The 16,578-nt window shown below is 40.6% G+C and overlaps 1 protein-coding gene across 3 annotated transcripts in view; it reads right to left on the bottom strand.

Annotated features, from left to right (window-relative positions):
• Window positions 1-3,208: 3,208 nt before the first annotated feature.
• The window catches only part of fam171a2a (family with sequence similarity 171 member A2a), a 270,163-nt gene continuing 256,793 nt past the window's right edge, over window positions 3,209-16,578 (bottom strand). For 2 of the 3 annotated variants that reach the window (XM_059955684.1, XM_059955685.1), the window contains 2 exons: window positions 14,398-14,521; window positions 3,209-10,661 (listed from right to left, as the gene is read on the bottom strand). In XM_059955684.1, coding sequence (XP_059811667.1) covers window positions 9,098-10,661; window positions 14,398-14,521 — 1,688 coding nt within the window. In that variant the 3' untranslated portion in view covers window positions 3,209-9,097. The remainder of the gene's footprint in view (window positions 10,662-14,397; window positions 14,522-16,578) is intronic. The other variant, XM_059955683.1, reaches the window with a different exon arrangement.

Raw genomic sequence — 16,578 nt, 5'->3', positions numbered from 1 at the left:
TCCTCCCTCCAGTAATTCTGCTTCATCAGCATCTTCTGCATACCAAAGGAGTAAAATACATGGAATATGCATCTATCCCATCAGGCCATAGGGTGGGTAGATCTGAATATAATCTGCTTTATCTTGGACTAAGGATTCAAATCAGTTAACTGTAACATGAATTATAGTCTATGATTTGGTCTTCCTAGCTGGTATTCTATTCAATTGAATAATTCCAAGTTTCATAATGCAAGTGATGCCAATACATTAACAGTTATTGGCTGCTCTGTCAATTACATGTTACTAAATTACAACAAAAAGATAAAGGGAGAAAATTGCGAAAACAAAGCAGGGGACTTCTATGGGCATATACAAAGGAAGAGGGTAAGTAAATGTGACAAGTAGAAAGGAAAATTAATAATGGAAAATGACCAAGAAGTTAAATCCATTATTTTGCACAGTTTTTCCAGTAAGGAACACTGCAAATATCCTGAAAACATCTGATAGTGTAAATTCAAACAGTGCAAAAGAACTTTTTTCCCTTGTGACTTTTAGCTTTTCCTGTATATTAAAAAAAAATGTAATTAATGGCAGAGAAGTCACCAGGTGCCTATATGCTGCGACTGTGAGTTTAAGGAAATGGATGCAAAGTGACGAGGGTCTTGCTTGAAGGTTTTCCAGCAGATTAGATAATGGCTGGTATGATTCCATTGTTCAAAAAGAGGAACACAAAGTAAATGACTATTAACGTATTGGCCTAACATCAGGAAAATGAGATGAGAAGAACTCAGTCAGCATATTGGGAGACAACAGGGTCTTTTAAGAGACTCCTGGATAGGTACATGGAGCTTAGAAAAATAGAGGGCTATGGGTAGCCCGAGGTAACTTCTAAAGTAAGTACATGTTCGGCACAGCATTGTGGACCAAAGGGCCTGTATTGTGCTGTAGGTTTTCAATGTTCTACATTCCTGTATGGGTAAGCAGAAAAGTTTAGATCAGGGAACATTTGTAAACAAACAAAATCAAAGGAATTTGGTTTTAAATGAGCCTCTCAAGTTTTGTAGGGGGTGTAAGAGAGATCCCAATAAAGAAATTAGAATGGCAAGAAGAGCACACAAAAATAATCTTGGCAAGGAGGGGTTGATTATGAGGAATCTATGGAAGTTTTTTTTTAATTAGCCATGGGTGAGGAGTCAAAATACTGGTGGATAACCAATGTTGTTCCTTGATTCAAAATGAATTACAGGGATAAGATGGGAAGCAACAAACTACAAGGCAGTTACATAATAAATGTGGTGGTCATGGACTGTTCAGAAATATGATGGAGGGGAAGATCTAAGTTGTTGAGTGAAAAGATTTAAGAAAGTCAGCATAGCTTTGGGCAGGGGGGAATTCTATCTGAAACTTGATTTTTTTTTTTGAGCAAGGAACGAAGAAAATTGAAGGTAGAGTACAAATGGTTTACATAGACTTTGAAAGTCCCACACAGTAGGCTGTTCCAGAAGATTAGGGTATCCTTGGTATGTTGGCAAAATGGAACCAAAATTGATTGGAGATGGGAGGAGGGTGGTAGTTGTCAAGGGGTGTTTCTCTGACCTCTAGAGCTAAAAATATTATTTGTCATAAATAAATGACTTTGCTGAGACTAGGTGGATTAATCAGCAAATATGGTAACACAAGTTGCTCAAGTAGTAGATACTAAAGAATATTATGGGATACATAGCAAGTTTGCTCCAAATAATTTTATATTTAGCAAAGCACCTATGAATCTACGTACTTATACGGGGATAATGAGGCCTGACCAGATGAAGTGTTGTGGGAAAGAACAAGAGTCTTGGTTGATGACTTGTGAGAAGTGCTCCTTTCCACATGCACTATGTACCTCTATCCTTATCTGTCCACACTTACTGGTTATGATCAAGTACAAGATCTGAAAGCAACATCCTTGATTCTGACACTGTCACTTGTTAGAATAGATCAGTGACTACAAGGACAACCACATCAGCAATTTCATTGGTGGCAAAGTGATTATTACTCCATCTGCTTTACCTTCATCAGCTCACCACATAACAATGGCAACAGAAGCACTACTAAAGAATATTAATGTTAAAGGTCCAGAGGACCACTGAAAAAAAGTTCATCAGACACTATTGACCTACGATTATCTGGAGTGTCTGCAGCATTTGGTCTGCATTCAATTTACCTGTGAGCATACTCTTGCCTTCTATACCTGACAACAAAAAACTAGTCTGATGAAAATAATTAACCCAAAATTCATTAAATCCAGAAACCTTTTTGGATTGGAAGCTCCATCATGTTCTGCCACAAAGTCTATGACTCATGGCACAAACTCTGGAGGGGACTAGGGTGGAAATCAACTGACATAAGATCCAACTCAAACTTGTGACTGAGAAAACAGATATTGGGTGAGCACAGGAGATCCAGCAAATCACTAACAATCGTGGAGTCTTGCCAAAAGCACCTATGACCCCACATACCCGAAGGACCACCCTGCTGCTATCTAAAATGGAGAGGAGAGTAACCATGCTGCAGGTTGTATCTGCCTTATGCCTTCATGCTTTAATTCACTTGGAGTTACTGAATTTAATTTTGTTAATAACTTTCTTTACTGTTTAAACAATCCACTTTTTTCCTTGTCCAAATCAAAATGTGGAGCTATAATTAAGGTTGAGAATAAAATGTGATATCCTTGGAAGTGAGAACCTTTCCATTCTAAGGAGGGCAGAAAAATAAACATTGAAGCAAGGTAATATTCAAGAAAGTCAACAGATTAACTAATGTGGAGTGAGACAACAAAAGACAAGATTTGTCAGACAATAGTAAATGTGCTAATGTGGGAAAATTATTACAAATGGCCAATGAGTTGCAAAGCTCACCCTACTTCAGTTTTCTCCTTACCTGAAGGTACAAACTTGTCCATTGGTATTCCTCACTCTTGGCTAAATGATCATTCTATACTTGGGCATAAAGAAAGAATTTTCACAGACTATTTGGCCCATTACCAGAATCCACCTGATGACCATTCACGTCTGGTGCTTCCTCCTTGCCTTAAGAATTATGCAATAGTTCAGCATCATTAAAGGCTGCTTGCTAAACCCTGGAGCAATGGGAGAGGGAGGGAAGGAAAATAACCCAAAAAAACTTCAACCTAGAAATATATTAAATAACTTTATAATTTCAGTTCAAAGAAAGCAATTCACTTCTCAAAAAGTTTTTAATAAGCTTTATTTTAACAATTTTACTTTAGGAACAAGCAAAAAAGATTGCACAGAATTTTGACCATGTTTTTCTTTGAAAATATCAGAGCAAACTGGAAGCAAGCACACATCTCTATTCAAGACCACATCATTTTAAAAAAATGTGGCCTAGAGTCAAATAAGAGACACCAAGTTACTAGCACTAATAATCAGTTTAAAATGTAGCCACACATACAACATATTCAGTAAAAACAGTCCCAGATCATTCATCTTATCTTAGTTGTGGCATAATATTGAAACTCAATGACATGAACTCTCCAGTGGAGATGTGAACTAATGGCACAATGTCTATTAGGTTAGAAAAAAAAGCATTCACAATTACAATACCAAAAACCCTTAAAAAGTAGTTCTTGTCTTGAGCCTAAAATTACATTGTTTAATATGTGCAATAACAGGAAAGGTAGATGTTGAATTACTGTTTTTAAAGAGAAAATCAGGTTAAAAATATACATTCCTTAAAATACTTCTGGCACTGTAGTTTATTAGGGAGTGAGTTTGCAATATTCCACTACAGCTGGAGGTACACAGGTTTGAACCAGGACTGGAAAATCAATGTTCTGATTCCACAAGCAATATTCCTGCCTTCTGGGTCTGTGTGGTATGGGCGCTGCTTTGCAAAGAGGCGGACAGCCTTGCCACTGGTCAGCATTTCAATCATGAACAAATATTGCTTACGATCATAAGTTCAGTCTGAAAAAAATATTTTCAAGAGAATATTAGAAACTTCCATTCAATTGAAACATCTCAAGAGCTGGGAATAGATTTTCACTGCGGAGATACAATGGCCAATGTAATAAAATATCTGCTTATGTGTAAATCTACTGGATAGAAATATGAAATATATAAATAGACTAGTCTTAACTACTACTCGCTCATCATGTCTCTATCAAATCGAACTGTTTTAACATTTGAAGCCACTTTTCCTAATTTAGTTTGACCTACAATGCTGCCTCTGATTCACACCCCTGCACTAGACCCCATGGCTTCAGGATGCAAAAGAGAAACTATTATTATGAAGCATAGGATTATCACAACCATAGGAGACAAGCTACTGTTTTCTACTTCTGTCAGGATTTTACCATATCAACAGAAGCAGCAGAGGTGGTTGGGCACCAGTTCAAAATCTGGTGGATACAAAATGAAAAGTAAGTCAAATTTATTTTTGTTTTTATTTGTTTTTCCCCAGAGAAGTGCTCACTTCAGATATCGGGAATGGGTATTTAAATACTTGCTGAATAATCAAATTCAATATTTCAGTTCTGTATTTTTATACTTTAAAGAAGGAGGCTCCGTTTATTTTGAATCAATCAAATTGGGAACATGACACTTATAGATTGTTTTTCTAACCTCAACAATCTATTAGAATGCATTAAGTCAGTGAAAACTGGGTATGGATTGGATGCCTACTCCAACTTGGTAATGTGAGTGTGTTTAAAAAAGTCGTTCTCATTGAAGGATTTAAAGCTTTAACTAGAAATAAACTAACGAGTAGATAATAATCTGAAAATCACTTGCATCTTTCTCAAGAAGTGTTGTAAACTCATGTTCAATTCCATTTCACATTACACACATTGCCAATCAAATAATTTTCTGATATTTATTTTTCAATTTAATGGATATCAATACTGGGTGACCATTAATTTTTACAACACTACCTCCACCAGCTCTGGTATGGACTAAAGTTTATATTGAAGTTAAATTGGCAAATTCAATTCCCCACATACCCCTTCCATGTGCTCTTTGACTTGAGCATTATTGAAGTTTGCTCTGCAAGTTGCAGTTATGAGCTCTGCATTCATTCAGATGGCAAAAGAGATATTTTTATTCCCATTGGCATGGCAGGGTTTTGAACACAAGTCTACCAGATGAAAATGTTAGTAGACTGTATCCAGTTACCTATCAGGATGATACTTGATTCATTAAAAAAACACAAAAAAAATGTCAAAACTATTTCCTGCAGCTTACAACTATTCCTAAATAGAGTTCCAACACAGGATCCCGCACAAGCTAAATCATAAAGGGAGCATGCTGTACAGTTAGGTGATCACACAACCACGGATCAGATCAAAACTCGAGAATGATGGAGAACAGTTGAACGGAAGAGAAATGTCATTAAATATCCCACTCTCAATGATGTGACAGCCCTACAGTAAGGGGTAAAGATAAGGATGAAGAAGCTGCAGCCACTTTCAGTCAGAACTGCCGATAAATGACACATCCTTAGGTCCTCATCAGAACAGAGCCAACCATAAGGGAATTCAGGGAATTTCATTCACTCAACATGTTGTCAAGAAGCTATTGACAGATGGATACAAGAGAAATCAGAGCCTACATTGTAGTTGCTCTGTTGAAAATCTCAGTAAAAAATTTGTCTCCAGTCAAACTCTTCTAATACATTTAAGACTGGAATCTCCCCAACAACATAGAAATATGCCAAGTTATGCCTGTTCATAAAAGGTAGAACACATATAATTTGCACCACTTATCACTCCATCAGTCTAATTGCAATAGCTAGTGACGTGATGGAGGATATGATGGACGGTACAATCAAGCAGTATCGGCTCACCGATGTACCCTGCTTCCCAGGACCACACACAGGTACAAACATGGATATAAGAACTCCATTTCAGACGTGATATCAAGGCTGCATGTGACTATCAAAGAGTCTTGGCTGAGATTCTGACATGACTGCAGGAGTTCCTTAGGGTGCCACACTACAAGAGATATAGACAAGGTAAACGTAAGCAGGCTTTTTCCACTGAGGCTGTGTAGGACTACAACCAGAGGCCATGGGTTAAGGGATAGGTACATAGCTGGTCGAGGTATGGAAATCTATGGTCCCAGTGCAGCTAAATTGGAATACGAAGTTTAATTAGTTTCAGAATTGACTAGATGGGCTGAAAGACCTGTTTCTCTACTATATGACTTCATTGACTTCTCTATACCCAACCAGCTTCACCAGCTCATTCATAAGAACATCAGAAATAGGAGCAGGAGTAGGCCGTCTGGCTCATTGGGCCTGCTCCACCATTCAATAAGATCGTAGCTGATGGACTCACCTCCACCTGCCTTTTCCCTACAGCCTTTAATTCCCCTACTATGCAAAAATCTATCCAATCTTGTCTTAAATATATTTACTGATGTAGCCACTGCTTCATTAGGCAGAGAATTCCACAGATTCACCACTCTCTGGGAAAAGCAGTTCCTCATCTCCACCCTTAAATCTATTCCCCTGAATCTTGAGGCTAGGTCCCCTAGTTCTAGTCTCACCTACCAATGGAAACAACTTTCCTACTTCTATCTTATCTATCCCTTTCATAACTTTAGGCTTCTATAAGGCCTCTTTGATTCAAATGGTATTTATGTTCAATGTCTTCCCTTGCATCTGTTTCAATAATCTTCTGAAGAGCCACATTAACTAAAAGGTAAATTGAACTTAATTTGCCAGCAAATTAAAGCCTCAATATCCTTCAATGTGCACCCATCAAAGGTTTCCTTCCTTAGACATGGGACAAGATCAGCACATAATGGAATACTGGTGCAGACTCAAAAATATTCACAAAGTTTGACTCTATCCAGGCCAATACACACCCCATCCACCATCTTTAGCATTTACCTCCTCTTCAACTGGTGGACTAAACACACTGCAGTGGTCCACCAAGTCTTTTCTGACAGCACTAGCCCCTCCCACACCCTGTATCACATGGGACCATCACCAAGTTCACCTCCACATGGAAAAGCATGTGGATGACAGAGAAATGGAGGGTTATGTAGGAGGGAAAGGTCTAAGAGCAGGTTAAAGGATCAGTACAACATTGTGGGCAGAAGTGACTGTACTGTGCAGTACTCACACAGTTCTACTCATACAGAATCCTGACCGAACTATATTGCTGATCCTTCATTATTTTGGGATAAATTTCATGGGAATCAATCAAAACCAAAGTGGGAATATCTTCAACATGGACAGCAATGGCTCAAAAAGGAGATCTGTTACCTTTTTAAGAACAATTAGGAATAGGCATTAAATGCTGACTTTGCCAGCAACACCTAAACAGAAAAAGGAATATATACTTTTGGACAACCCAAATTAAATACTTCATGTTTTTACCAGAAATCAGAGTCACTTTTAGAAGTACATACCAGTCTTAAATATTAAACTAAAGGGAGTAAAAGTGTCTCTTACCACTTACTTCACGTGGATTTCATAATAATGTTAAAACATTTTATGAAGTCTTTAAATTGAGAATACAATGGAAGAGCACGTTTTCTACTTACAACAGCTGTGTTGACCAGTGGAGAGAGACCCAAGCCATTTTGAGGACCAGGTCACATCTGCATTGGGACAGCAAGTTGCATCTTGAACTTGGATCCCCCCACGGTGTCCTAGACCAAAGGGTGATCCAGCTACTTTGGAAGGGTGTTGATGGAAGGTAGCAAAGGTCCTGGCCAATCTGATGGAAGGTCACTCTCATCAAAACTCTTACTAGCCCTTAACAACATGCTCCAGCTAGCCATGTACAGAAAAAAGCCCGATACTGTTCCTGTAGCATTATAGCCTCCCGAATTTCGTATGAAGTAGGTTTGGGATTTCCCCTCTCTCCATGGGTTTCAATATCCAAGTGCCATGCCATCAGGGCAGTTGTGAAGGGCCACCATTTTTAGGGCACTGATCCCTATCGCCACCCCACATCCTGATCTTCAGACAAAGGACTGGGAATTCAGCCCAATATTTTTCAACAAATCTCATGCATTCCACACCCAGCTATTCAGCCACACCAATTTTGTGCTCAGTGGGTACTTGGCTAGGATTGCAGCAAACTTCCAGCTGTAATTAAAATTAGTTCATCTACACAAAAAAAATCAAACATGTCACTAGTGAGCCTGGTAATCTAAAAAGGCTGCAGCCTAATAGTCATTTTTCAATATATATATTAATTAAACAATAATTTCTGATGCACCTCTGAGTACAGAATAGGTTGTAAATAAGTTGCATGCAGGACAGCTTCACCTATCTCGCATATGGACTACAGTCCAGGAAAATTCACAGTGGTAACAGGGATATTTTTCTTTAGCTGTTTCTGCACATATTGAACATAATAAAATAAGAAAAAGCTCTGACTTCCTAACTTTAGGCTCCACATCATTGCTCTCCAATTTTAAGTCAGCATAGCCAAAGTGTTGCTTTCCCTCCTTTTTTGCTCAACTTATACATAAAGAAGGCACTTGGAGAGTTCTGAACCAGATCTAAATGGTCTGCTACTGGTGTTGGTTTTGGGTCAAGTTAAGGAAAGTACAGCACACAAAAAAGGAAAAGAAAATCTACCTTCCAAAAAGGCTTCTATTCAAAAAAGTCATGACATGTAAAACTACTGATCAGCAAGCATGAAAATGCTTCATTTGGTAGGGTTGTTCCAATTAAAGTAACAAAAAGGATTGAATATTTAAATAGTCTTTTCATCTTCCTCAGGAAAAACAACATTCAATGAGTTTATTGTGTGGGTTAGTACCACAATGACATTTTTTACAAAAACTCAGTAAGACATTCTAAAGAGAACATGAACACATGTCCTCACTGCCTTTACAGAAGATGTGCAGTTTTATCACTGGTATTCTTTCTGCTTTCTTAACCATTGTTTCAGCAATATAAAGTTGCACAAATTCTGGGAGTACTAGTTTGCTGCTTCGTCAGACAGGGACTACAAAAAGCCTGTTGGGCTTGTTGCTTTAGACTTCATTGATTTCCTTAAGTTTGTGCTCAGATTTTTTCATGGGATGCTGATGCATTTTCAAAATACTTGTGAAGGTCCGATTCGAGGTCTTGGAAAAGTTAAGTCCACTGTTCATTTCAGGTTAAACACCATCAGTGGCCGCTCCTCTCTTTTCTGCCAGGGGCTCTTTTTGTTCTCACCTTGGTCATCTGCCCCTTCAGACTGATCTTGCATCTCCTCCTCAGGGCTGGTGGTGGAATCCCTGCGAGTTTCACTGGTACTGCTTCTCATGCTGTTCCCTCTGCTGTGCTCTTGTTGATGGATAGCTTCCCTGTGCTCGGAATTCTCTTCAAGTAGAGGAGTGAGCGAATTGTCCTCTGGGGAACAGACTGCTGTTCTGCATTCACTGCTGCTTTGCTCATTGTCATCCACATAAACCAGTTTGCTGTAGGCTACGTTGGCTGGTCCGTGCCTGTCGCGCTCCTCCTTCAGCTTTTTACTAGGCTTTGCCTCGTTTACATCTACACCAGAATCTAAGCTGGCGTCGTTGCTCCCAATCCTCTCCCCGGTCTGCAGGTCAATGTAGGAATGTCGAACGTGAGCATTGGATCGTCCGTCTAATGATACAAACCAGGCCCTGGGATGTTGAGGCTTTACCCCAAGCTCCAAGAACTTCTTTTCAGTCAGTGCTTGCAATTCTCCATTCATCTGTGCCATTGCTGATTCATTCAGTAATACTGCCATTGGTCCACTCATGGAAGAAGAGTGGGGGCCCCATGCTTTGTCTTCTCCATCGTCCGACTGAGGGGTTGATTGTTGAACTTGTTGGTGTTGATACTGCTGGGGTACAGGCTGGTGGGACATGGGGACTCCCATCTGAACTCCCTTCATCTCTAGCTGTTCTGTTGGGCCGCTTGCTGACTGGTCCATACAGGGATAATCAGAAGTTAATCCCACATAATGGGCAGGAATGACTAAAGTAGGCATTACATTCCTGTACATGTTGTCTTTCATGTGATCAATAGAACCACAGAAGATTAGTTGGCCTGGCTGGGACAATGTTGTGGGCCTGGCCAGATGATCAACAGACTGAGACATCATGTATTCCGAAGGCTTATTATCCATTTTGTGACCAACGAGAGATTCAAAGGGTGGTGGCAGTGGGGGAGGAGAGGGTGGATCATTGGTACAAAGTTTACTTTCAGCCAAAATGCGGCGGGCTTGAACTTCTCTCCCCTTTTCGTCAGATGGCTGTTGGGAAACCATTGAACTATAGCTGTGTCTGTAGTCATCCGCTAAAGGAGGCTCCAGCTCTCCTGAGGCATCCATAGACCTTGCAGCTTTCAACGGAAAGCTCTCCACTGTCCTGTGGTAATCTTCCTTGGAATTTCCTCGATGGGCTAATGTATCAGTGGATGCTTTGTTGATATGCCTCATTTTTGGACCTGGATCCCTATATGGGATCTGTTTGAAGAACTCTTCTCGAGAGCTCTCAAACTCTCGAGATGTACTAAAGGCAGACTTCAAGATAGGTGTGTGAACATCCATATCTCCATTGGAGGACACTGACTCCAAATGGCTGGTACTGATCAAATTGATATGAGACATGGAGGTGGCTTGGTCCTTCTTGGAGCTGTCCAAAGTGGAAGCAATCTGCAACTTCCTGTGCTGTTGCCGTGGCTTTAGGCATCTTCTCCTATTAAATAAAAACACTGTTAGTAAAGAAAAATACTATAAGCTTAAATTCATCACACATCTACATTTAAATGACAGTACCTGATCTAGGCAACAACTTCTAAATAGGACAAGTCACTTCACTTCCAATACATGCCTTTAAAAATTCTACATTATTAAAATCATATTTCAAAATCTGTTACACTTTGTTATTCAATCAGTAGTTTGCACTGGGTTTCTTGATGTTGGGGGAAGAAATTTGAAGATGAACTGGCACTTTTAATCTTAGTGATATATTTCCTGCAGGGAGGTGACCAGAAATGCATATAATACTTCAAATTTGGCCACACTAAGGTCGTCAACATAACATCCCAACTCCTGTACTCAATACCTTGATTTATGAAGATCACTATGTCAGCCTTAACACCTGGGAAGTGTGGTGGGAGACGGCAGAGAAGAGAGAAGAGTATCAAGGTCAGGCAGGAACAGAGATTGGGCTAGAGTCCTCATAGCTGAAGTCCTATCATTGCAATAAACTATTAATATCAACTATTAGTATCAGCATTTGTGTCAATATCAGTTGCACATGACATACTTGTAAATTGGAAGGTATTCCTTATAGCATGTTTAAAGCTTTAATACACAGTGATTAGATATTTAATTCCTGATGCTTCTTACTGTTGGTGCATGAATGAAAAGTAAGCAATCATATATATCCAGTTGTGAATGTCAGAAAAAAAGCTAATTTGTCCATCAACACTGTGCAACGTAGTTGGGATGTACTAATCCAAATTCCCAGAGAGAGGCAGAAGGTGGTGACCAATGGATACAAAGGGTGATTCCCAGGATCCTGACTTCCATTCTATATATCCTAAGTGCATTAACTGACACACCTCACAAACTGATGAGTATCATTCCATAGGCAAAGAATATACTCCTCACTGTTTACATGACCTCCCTTTGTATGTCCTCCCTGTGCAATCTCTGGGTTCTTCTCACAGTCCAAAGACGTACCAGTGGATAAGTTAATTGGTCATTGTAAATTGTCCTGTGGTTAGGCTAGGATTGGATTGGGGGGTTGCTGAGCAGTGTGACTCAATGAGCCAAAAGGGCCAATTCCACACTGTATTTCAATAAATAAAAATCAAAGTGAATGTATGAGGGCATGAATTTACAAGGTATCATTACTAAGTAGACATGTAAATGCAGGCAGATGGGACTAGCTAGCTGTACCTGAAGGATTCAATGGACTGAATGAACTCTTCTGTTGAATGAAATATAAATACAAAATCAAGACCCCTCCCTCCTGTGCCCTTTAAGCAGCCCAAATGTAGCTCGGAATGATAATATTCTCACAAAACTTCCCTTTAAGAGACCCCTAACTAGTACACTAGAATACAAAACAATAGTGAAATCATACAACATCGATAAAAGACATAACCAAGACCTTTCTTCTAGGATCAGTGAATTTATCACTCTTATAAGGTTGATGTTTCCAATACAAATTGCATACAAGGAAATAATTCCTATTCCATCATCCCTGGTTTCCTCTGACAATGTCACATATGTCATGGTTCAAGGTCAATTTCTCTTTCTTCCTTGTTACTTGACTCTTCTCCACAAATAGATGAAATTGCTGATGAGGTCTTTTGACACAGAGATGCCAACCAACCCACAATACACATTAAAATAACTATGAAATGCAAACTGATCGATTGCCAAAGGTGGCGCTGGTGAGACATGGAACTGCTTTATGAGCAGTAAACAAAACTATTAACTATTCTATTAATTACACTTTTCAAGACCGTAATCTCTACAATCCACAGCCTGTAATTTCCCTTTCAGAATTATGTTATCGATCCATCTGCATAACTGGTATTTTTGTGGTATCTTGAAGGTTTCGTCAAATAGGACTCTCAAAAATGCAGGCACAACTGTGAAGGCCATTGCTGGAGCAGACTTCAGGTGAGATTGAAGCGGTGGAGCCCCGGCCCAGGCCCAAAAGTGAGAAACAAACCAATGTTCAGCTGATATAAGCACTGAGCCTGATTAAAAAGATCAGAGTGTCAAGGCTGAAGGTGAAGGATGAATGAGTGTTCAGTTTACTAGGTCCGTGACACGTTACTCCTCAAAGCACCGAACAACCTACGTGCCTAGATGGCCGCAGCACTGAACTGACTCCGTGGCTGTGGATTTACTTTCGAGGACTCTGCAGTTCATGTTATTTGTTTACATTTTTTATTGTTTGCACAATTTTTTCCCGCACTGAGTGGATGTTTGACAGTTTTCATTCTATAGTTTTTTTTTGAGTGGGTTCTTCTGTGTTTCTTTGTTTTGTGGCTGTCTGTAAGAATCTCAAGGTTGTATATAATGTGCATACTTTGATAATCAATGCACTTTGAACTTAGTAGTAATTCCAGCAAGGTCACACAATCTTGCCATGTTACAGAGAAATAATGTGCACATTGCCTATAATTTCTTCCCTGCAGAAGAAATCATAGCAGGTACATCCTAGATCTTTCCCACAATAATCCTGTGATAACAACCCAGATCAGAAAAATCACTCCAGTGTTTTTGCTGGTGAATCTCATTGTTCAATACTTCTGTCCTGTGGTGAGCTCTAACAGCCAGCAGGGGGGAGCCTGAGCTACCAACCAGAAGGGCCTGCACACCATGCTTTGAGCTCCATCTGCTGGTGGTTTCAACTCTTACTAATCATCACTGGGCTTCTGCTAAGCTCTCGCAGTTTGTACTCGAAAACAGATGTAAACCACCTTGTCTGGATTGTAGAAACAGGAGAAGAATATAGAAACAGGAGTGGATTGTAAGCTACTTAAGCACACTTTGTCACTCATTGGTGTCACAGCTGATTTCTGACCAACTTCAATCTAACAAACATGCAATTTTCAGCTTCTGGGCTGTTTTGCGCCACTCTGTAAATTCAAAATTGCCATCAACTCCACTCGCACCAGTCAACAATTTTCCACATTGCGCTCATCTGCGGCTGCACTTGCGCAATATGAGGAACTGCTGCGGGCTTGTTCTTACAGAAACATGGCTCCAGAACAACATCCATGCACCATCAGCCTACAGGACATGACACTCAGGGACTTGGGCTACATTAATATGTTTTAACATTGTTTTTTGTAACTATGCTTTTCTGCCATCATACCTATATGTGCTGTGTGTAACTGCACCTTGGCCCCAGAGGAATGATGTTTCGTTTGGCTGTGAGTACAAGTATGGTTGAATGACAATTAAATTTGAACTTGTCTAAGCCACTCTAACAGCACCACCCAAAATCAAAAATTCTACCAGCAGCCAGGGCCAATATAACAGGTGTATAGGAACACCCTGACATGCAGTTACCCTCCAAGCCATGCATTAACTCATCCATTATCACTGTTGGGTTCAAATCCTGCAACTTTGCAACAACACTGTGTGAGCATCTTCACCAAAGGTGTCCAAGACAGCAGCTTTCTATCACTTTCTAGGGCAATTAAGAATGAGCAGTAAACGTTGGCATTGTTAGTGATGCCCATAACACAAAAGACATGTTTAAAAAGAAGCCCCAAGGTCTGAAAGTCCTAGAGGCTAAATTGCCACAGTGATAATGTTTAGGCCAGGAGGTTTCACTCTGCCGGATGCTGGGGACGCAGCAATCGTTGACAGTGGGGTAGGGAAAGGGGTACATGGAAAAGAAAACAAATATTACACCAACTGTGAAACAAACAAATAAAAATTAATCATAGGTTTACCTGCAGTAATAGAGAAGCAAACACACCAGAACTAGGACCAAGAGAGCCAGAGCCCCAAGAATGGTGAGCAAGAATATGGTGTGGTAGGTGGTGATGTCTCCGAACCTTGATGGACTGACTGCAGCTGTAAACAAGCAGTGAGGAGCACAGTTATCTTCTAAAGAAACTCAGTTTCTGATAGAAGCACATAATTAACATTTTTTAAAGTTCCTAGTCCCTTGTTTACTGTTGTCTGCTAGAAGATGAATCTAGAAATTTTAGTAGTTGAGTTATTAGCACACTTTTCCTGAGTTATGGGGACAGTAGTGGCTTAGGTTACTAAGCCTGGTTGAACTACTTGTACTGACAGGAGAAGGGGCAAAGGCAAATTACTAGCACCTTAAAATCAGTCACTCTAGGCAGATAGTGCTCATCAGCCGTGGTTGGCAACTCGTCTAGGAGAAGGAAAACTCTGATCTCAAACCTCCTCTGCCTTGCGGCTGTACCCACTCATGGGGAAGGCTTCAGGAGTAAACCAGGAGGGAAAAATCCAGAGCTGGAGTCCCTGAGGCAGCCCTACACCAAGTTCAACACTGACTGGCAACTCCTGCAATGCTGCTGGTGCCAAACTGTATTGTTCTCTACCGTTCCTTTGGATTTATTGGCTGCATGGAGAGGGGCAGCCTGCTGCATGGGCAACAACTTGCCCTCCGTATCGTACTGCCCTGGCTTGTGTATTATATAGACAGCTGGGATGTAACATCCATGGTCGATCCTCACTCTGGGAAAGGTTGAATACGTTAGGACTTTATTCCCTGGAGCACAAGAGTATGAGGGGAGATCTGATAGGGTGAATACGTACAGGCTTTTTTCTGAGGTTGGTGAGACAAAATCTAGAGTCCATGGGTTTAGGGTGAAAAGTGAAATACTTGAAGACAACCTGAGAGGGAATTTCTGCTGAGCATTGTGATGTCGGATTGTATGGTGATAGTTATGAGCTGCCCCAAGCTCATCCCTAGGTTGCACTGGTTGTTAAGGCATTTCACAGTATGTTTCCATGTATGTGTGATAAGTAAATCTGCATCTCAAATTCTTCACTGAGAACATGGTGAGAGTGTAGGATGAGCTGCCAGCAGAGGCGGAGGATGCGGGCTCAATTTCGACACTTGAGAGAAGCATGGATCGGTACATGGACGGAGGGGGGCGTGGTATGGTCCAGATGCAGGTCGATGGGACTAGGCAGTTGAAATGGTTCAGCATGAACTAGATGGGTTGAAGGGCCTGTTCCTGTGCTGTAATCCTCTATGATAGGGTCAGTCTATCTAAATCAAGAAATCAATTCACCAGTGGAAAGTCCTAGCCACCTGCTGAGGGGATACGCAGCATATCCCCTACCCCCTCTCTTCACCCAGACAGTATTTACTCTATTTCAACTTCGGTTTGCTTCAGAAGCACTTTGCAGAAGTTTACTCTGCGCTCCAAGCTCACTTTCCTGAGCAATGGGGGCAGGGGGCAGGGTTTCAGATCACTAGGTCATTGGGATGTTTTCTGGGGAAGGTATGACATGTACATGTACACCTGAACCTGGGGAAACCAATATCTTTGAGGGTAGCTTTGCTAGAGCTGTTGGGGAGGCTTTAAACTAATTTGACTGGGGGATGGGAACTGAAGTGCTGGGGCTGAGGATGGGGCAGCTGGTATACAAGTAGATGCACTGTGTAGTGAGACTGCGGAAGGACAGGCAGAAGATCGGGCAAAATTGCAGTCAGTGGGATGGGTTGAAGTGCAACATGGGGGCAAATTCAAAAAGGGTGATGAATACAGTACTGAAGGTGTTATATTTGAACACACACAGTATATGGAATAAGGTAGGTGATCTTGTAGACCTGTTAAGTGATTGGTAGGTGTAATGTTGTGACTGAAAGAAGATCATAGTTGGGAGCTTAACATCCAAGGGTACGTATTGTATTGAAAGGACAGGCAGGTAGGCAGAGGGGGTAGGGTGGCCCTGTTGGTAAGAAGTGAAATCAATCCTAGAAAGAGGCAACATAGGATCGGAAGATGTAGAATCCTTGTGGATAGAGTTAATAAACTGCAGAAGACCCTTGGGAGTTACAAACAGGCCTCCAAAGAGTAGCCATGATATAGACTACAAATTGCAATGGGAGATGGAATAGGCATGTCAAAAGGGAAATATTATGA

Source organism: Hypanus sabinus, chromosome X1, assembly GCF_030144855.1.
Source record: "Hypanus sabinus isolate sHypSab1 chromosome X1, sHypSab1.hap1, whole genome shotgun sequence".
Taxonomy (NCBI): domain Eukaryota; kingdom Metazoa; phylum Chordata; class Chondrichthyes; order Myliobatiformes; family Dasyatidae; genus Hypanus; species Hypanus sabinus.
This window is presented reverse-complemented; position numbering and strand designations above follow the sequence as displayed.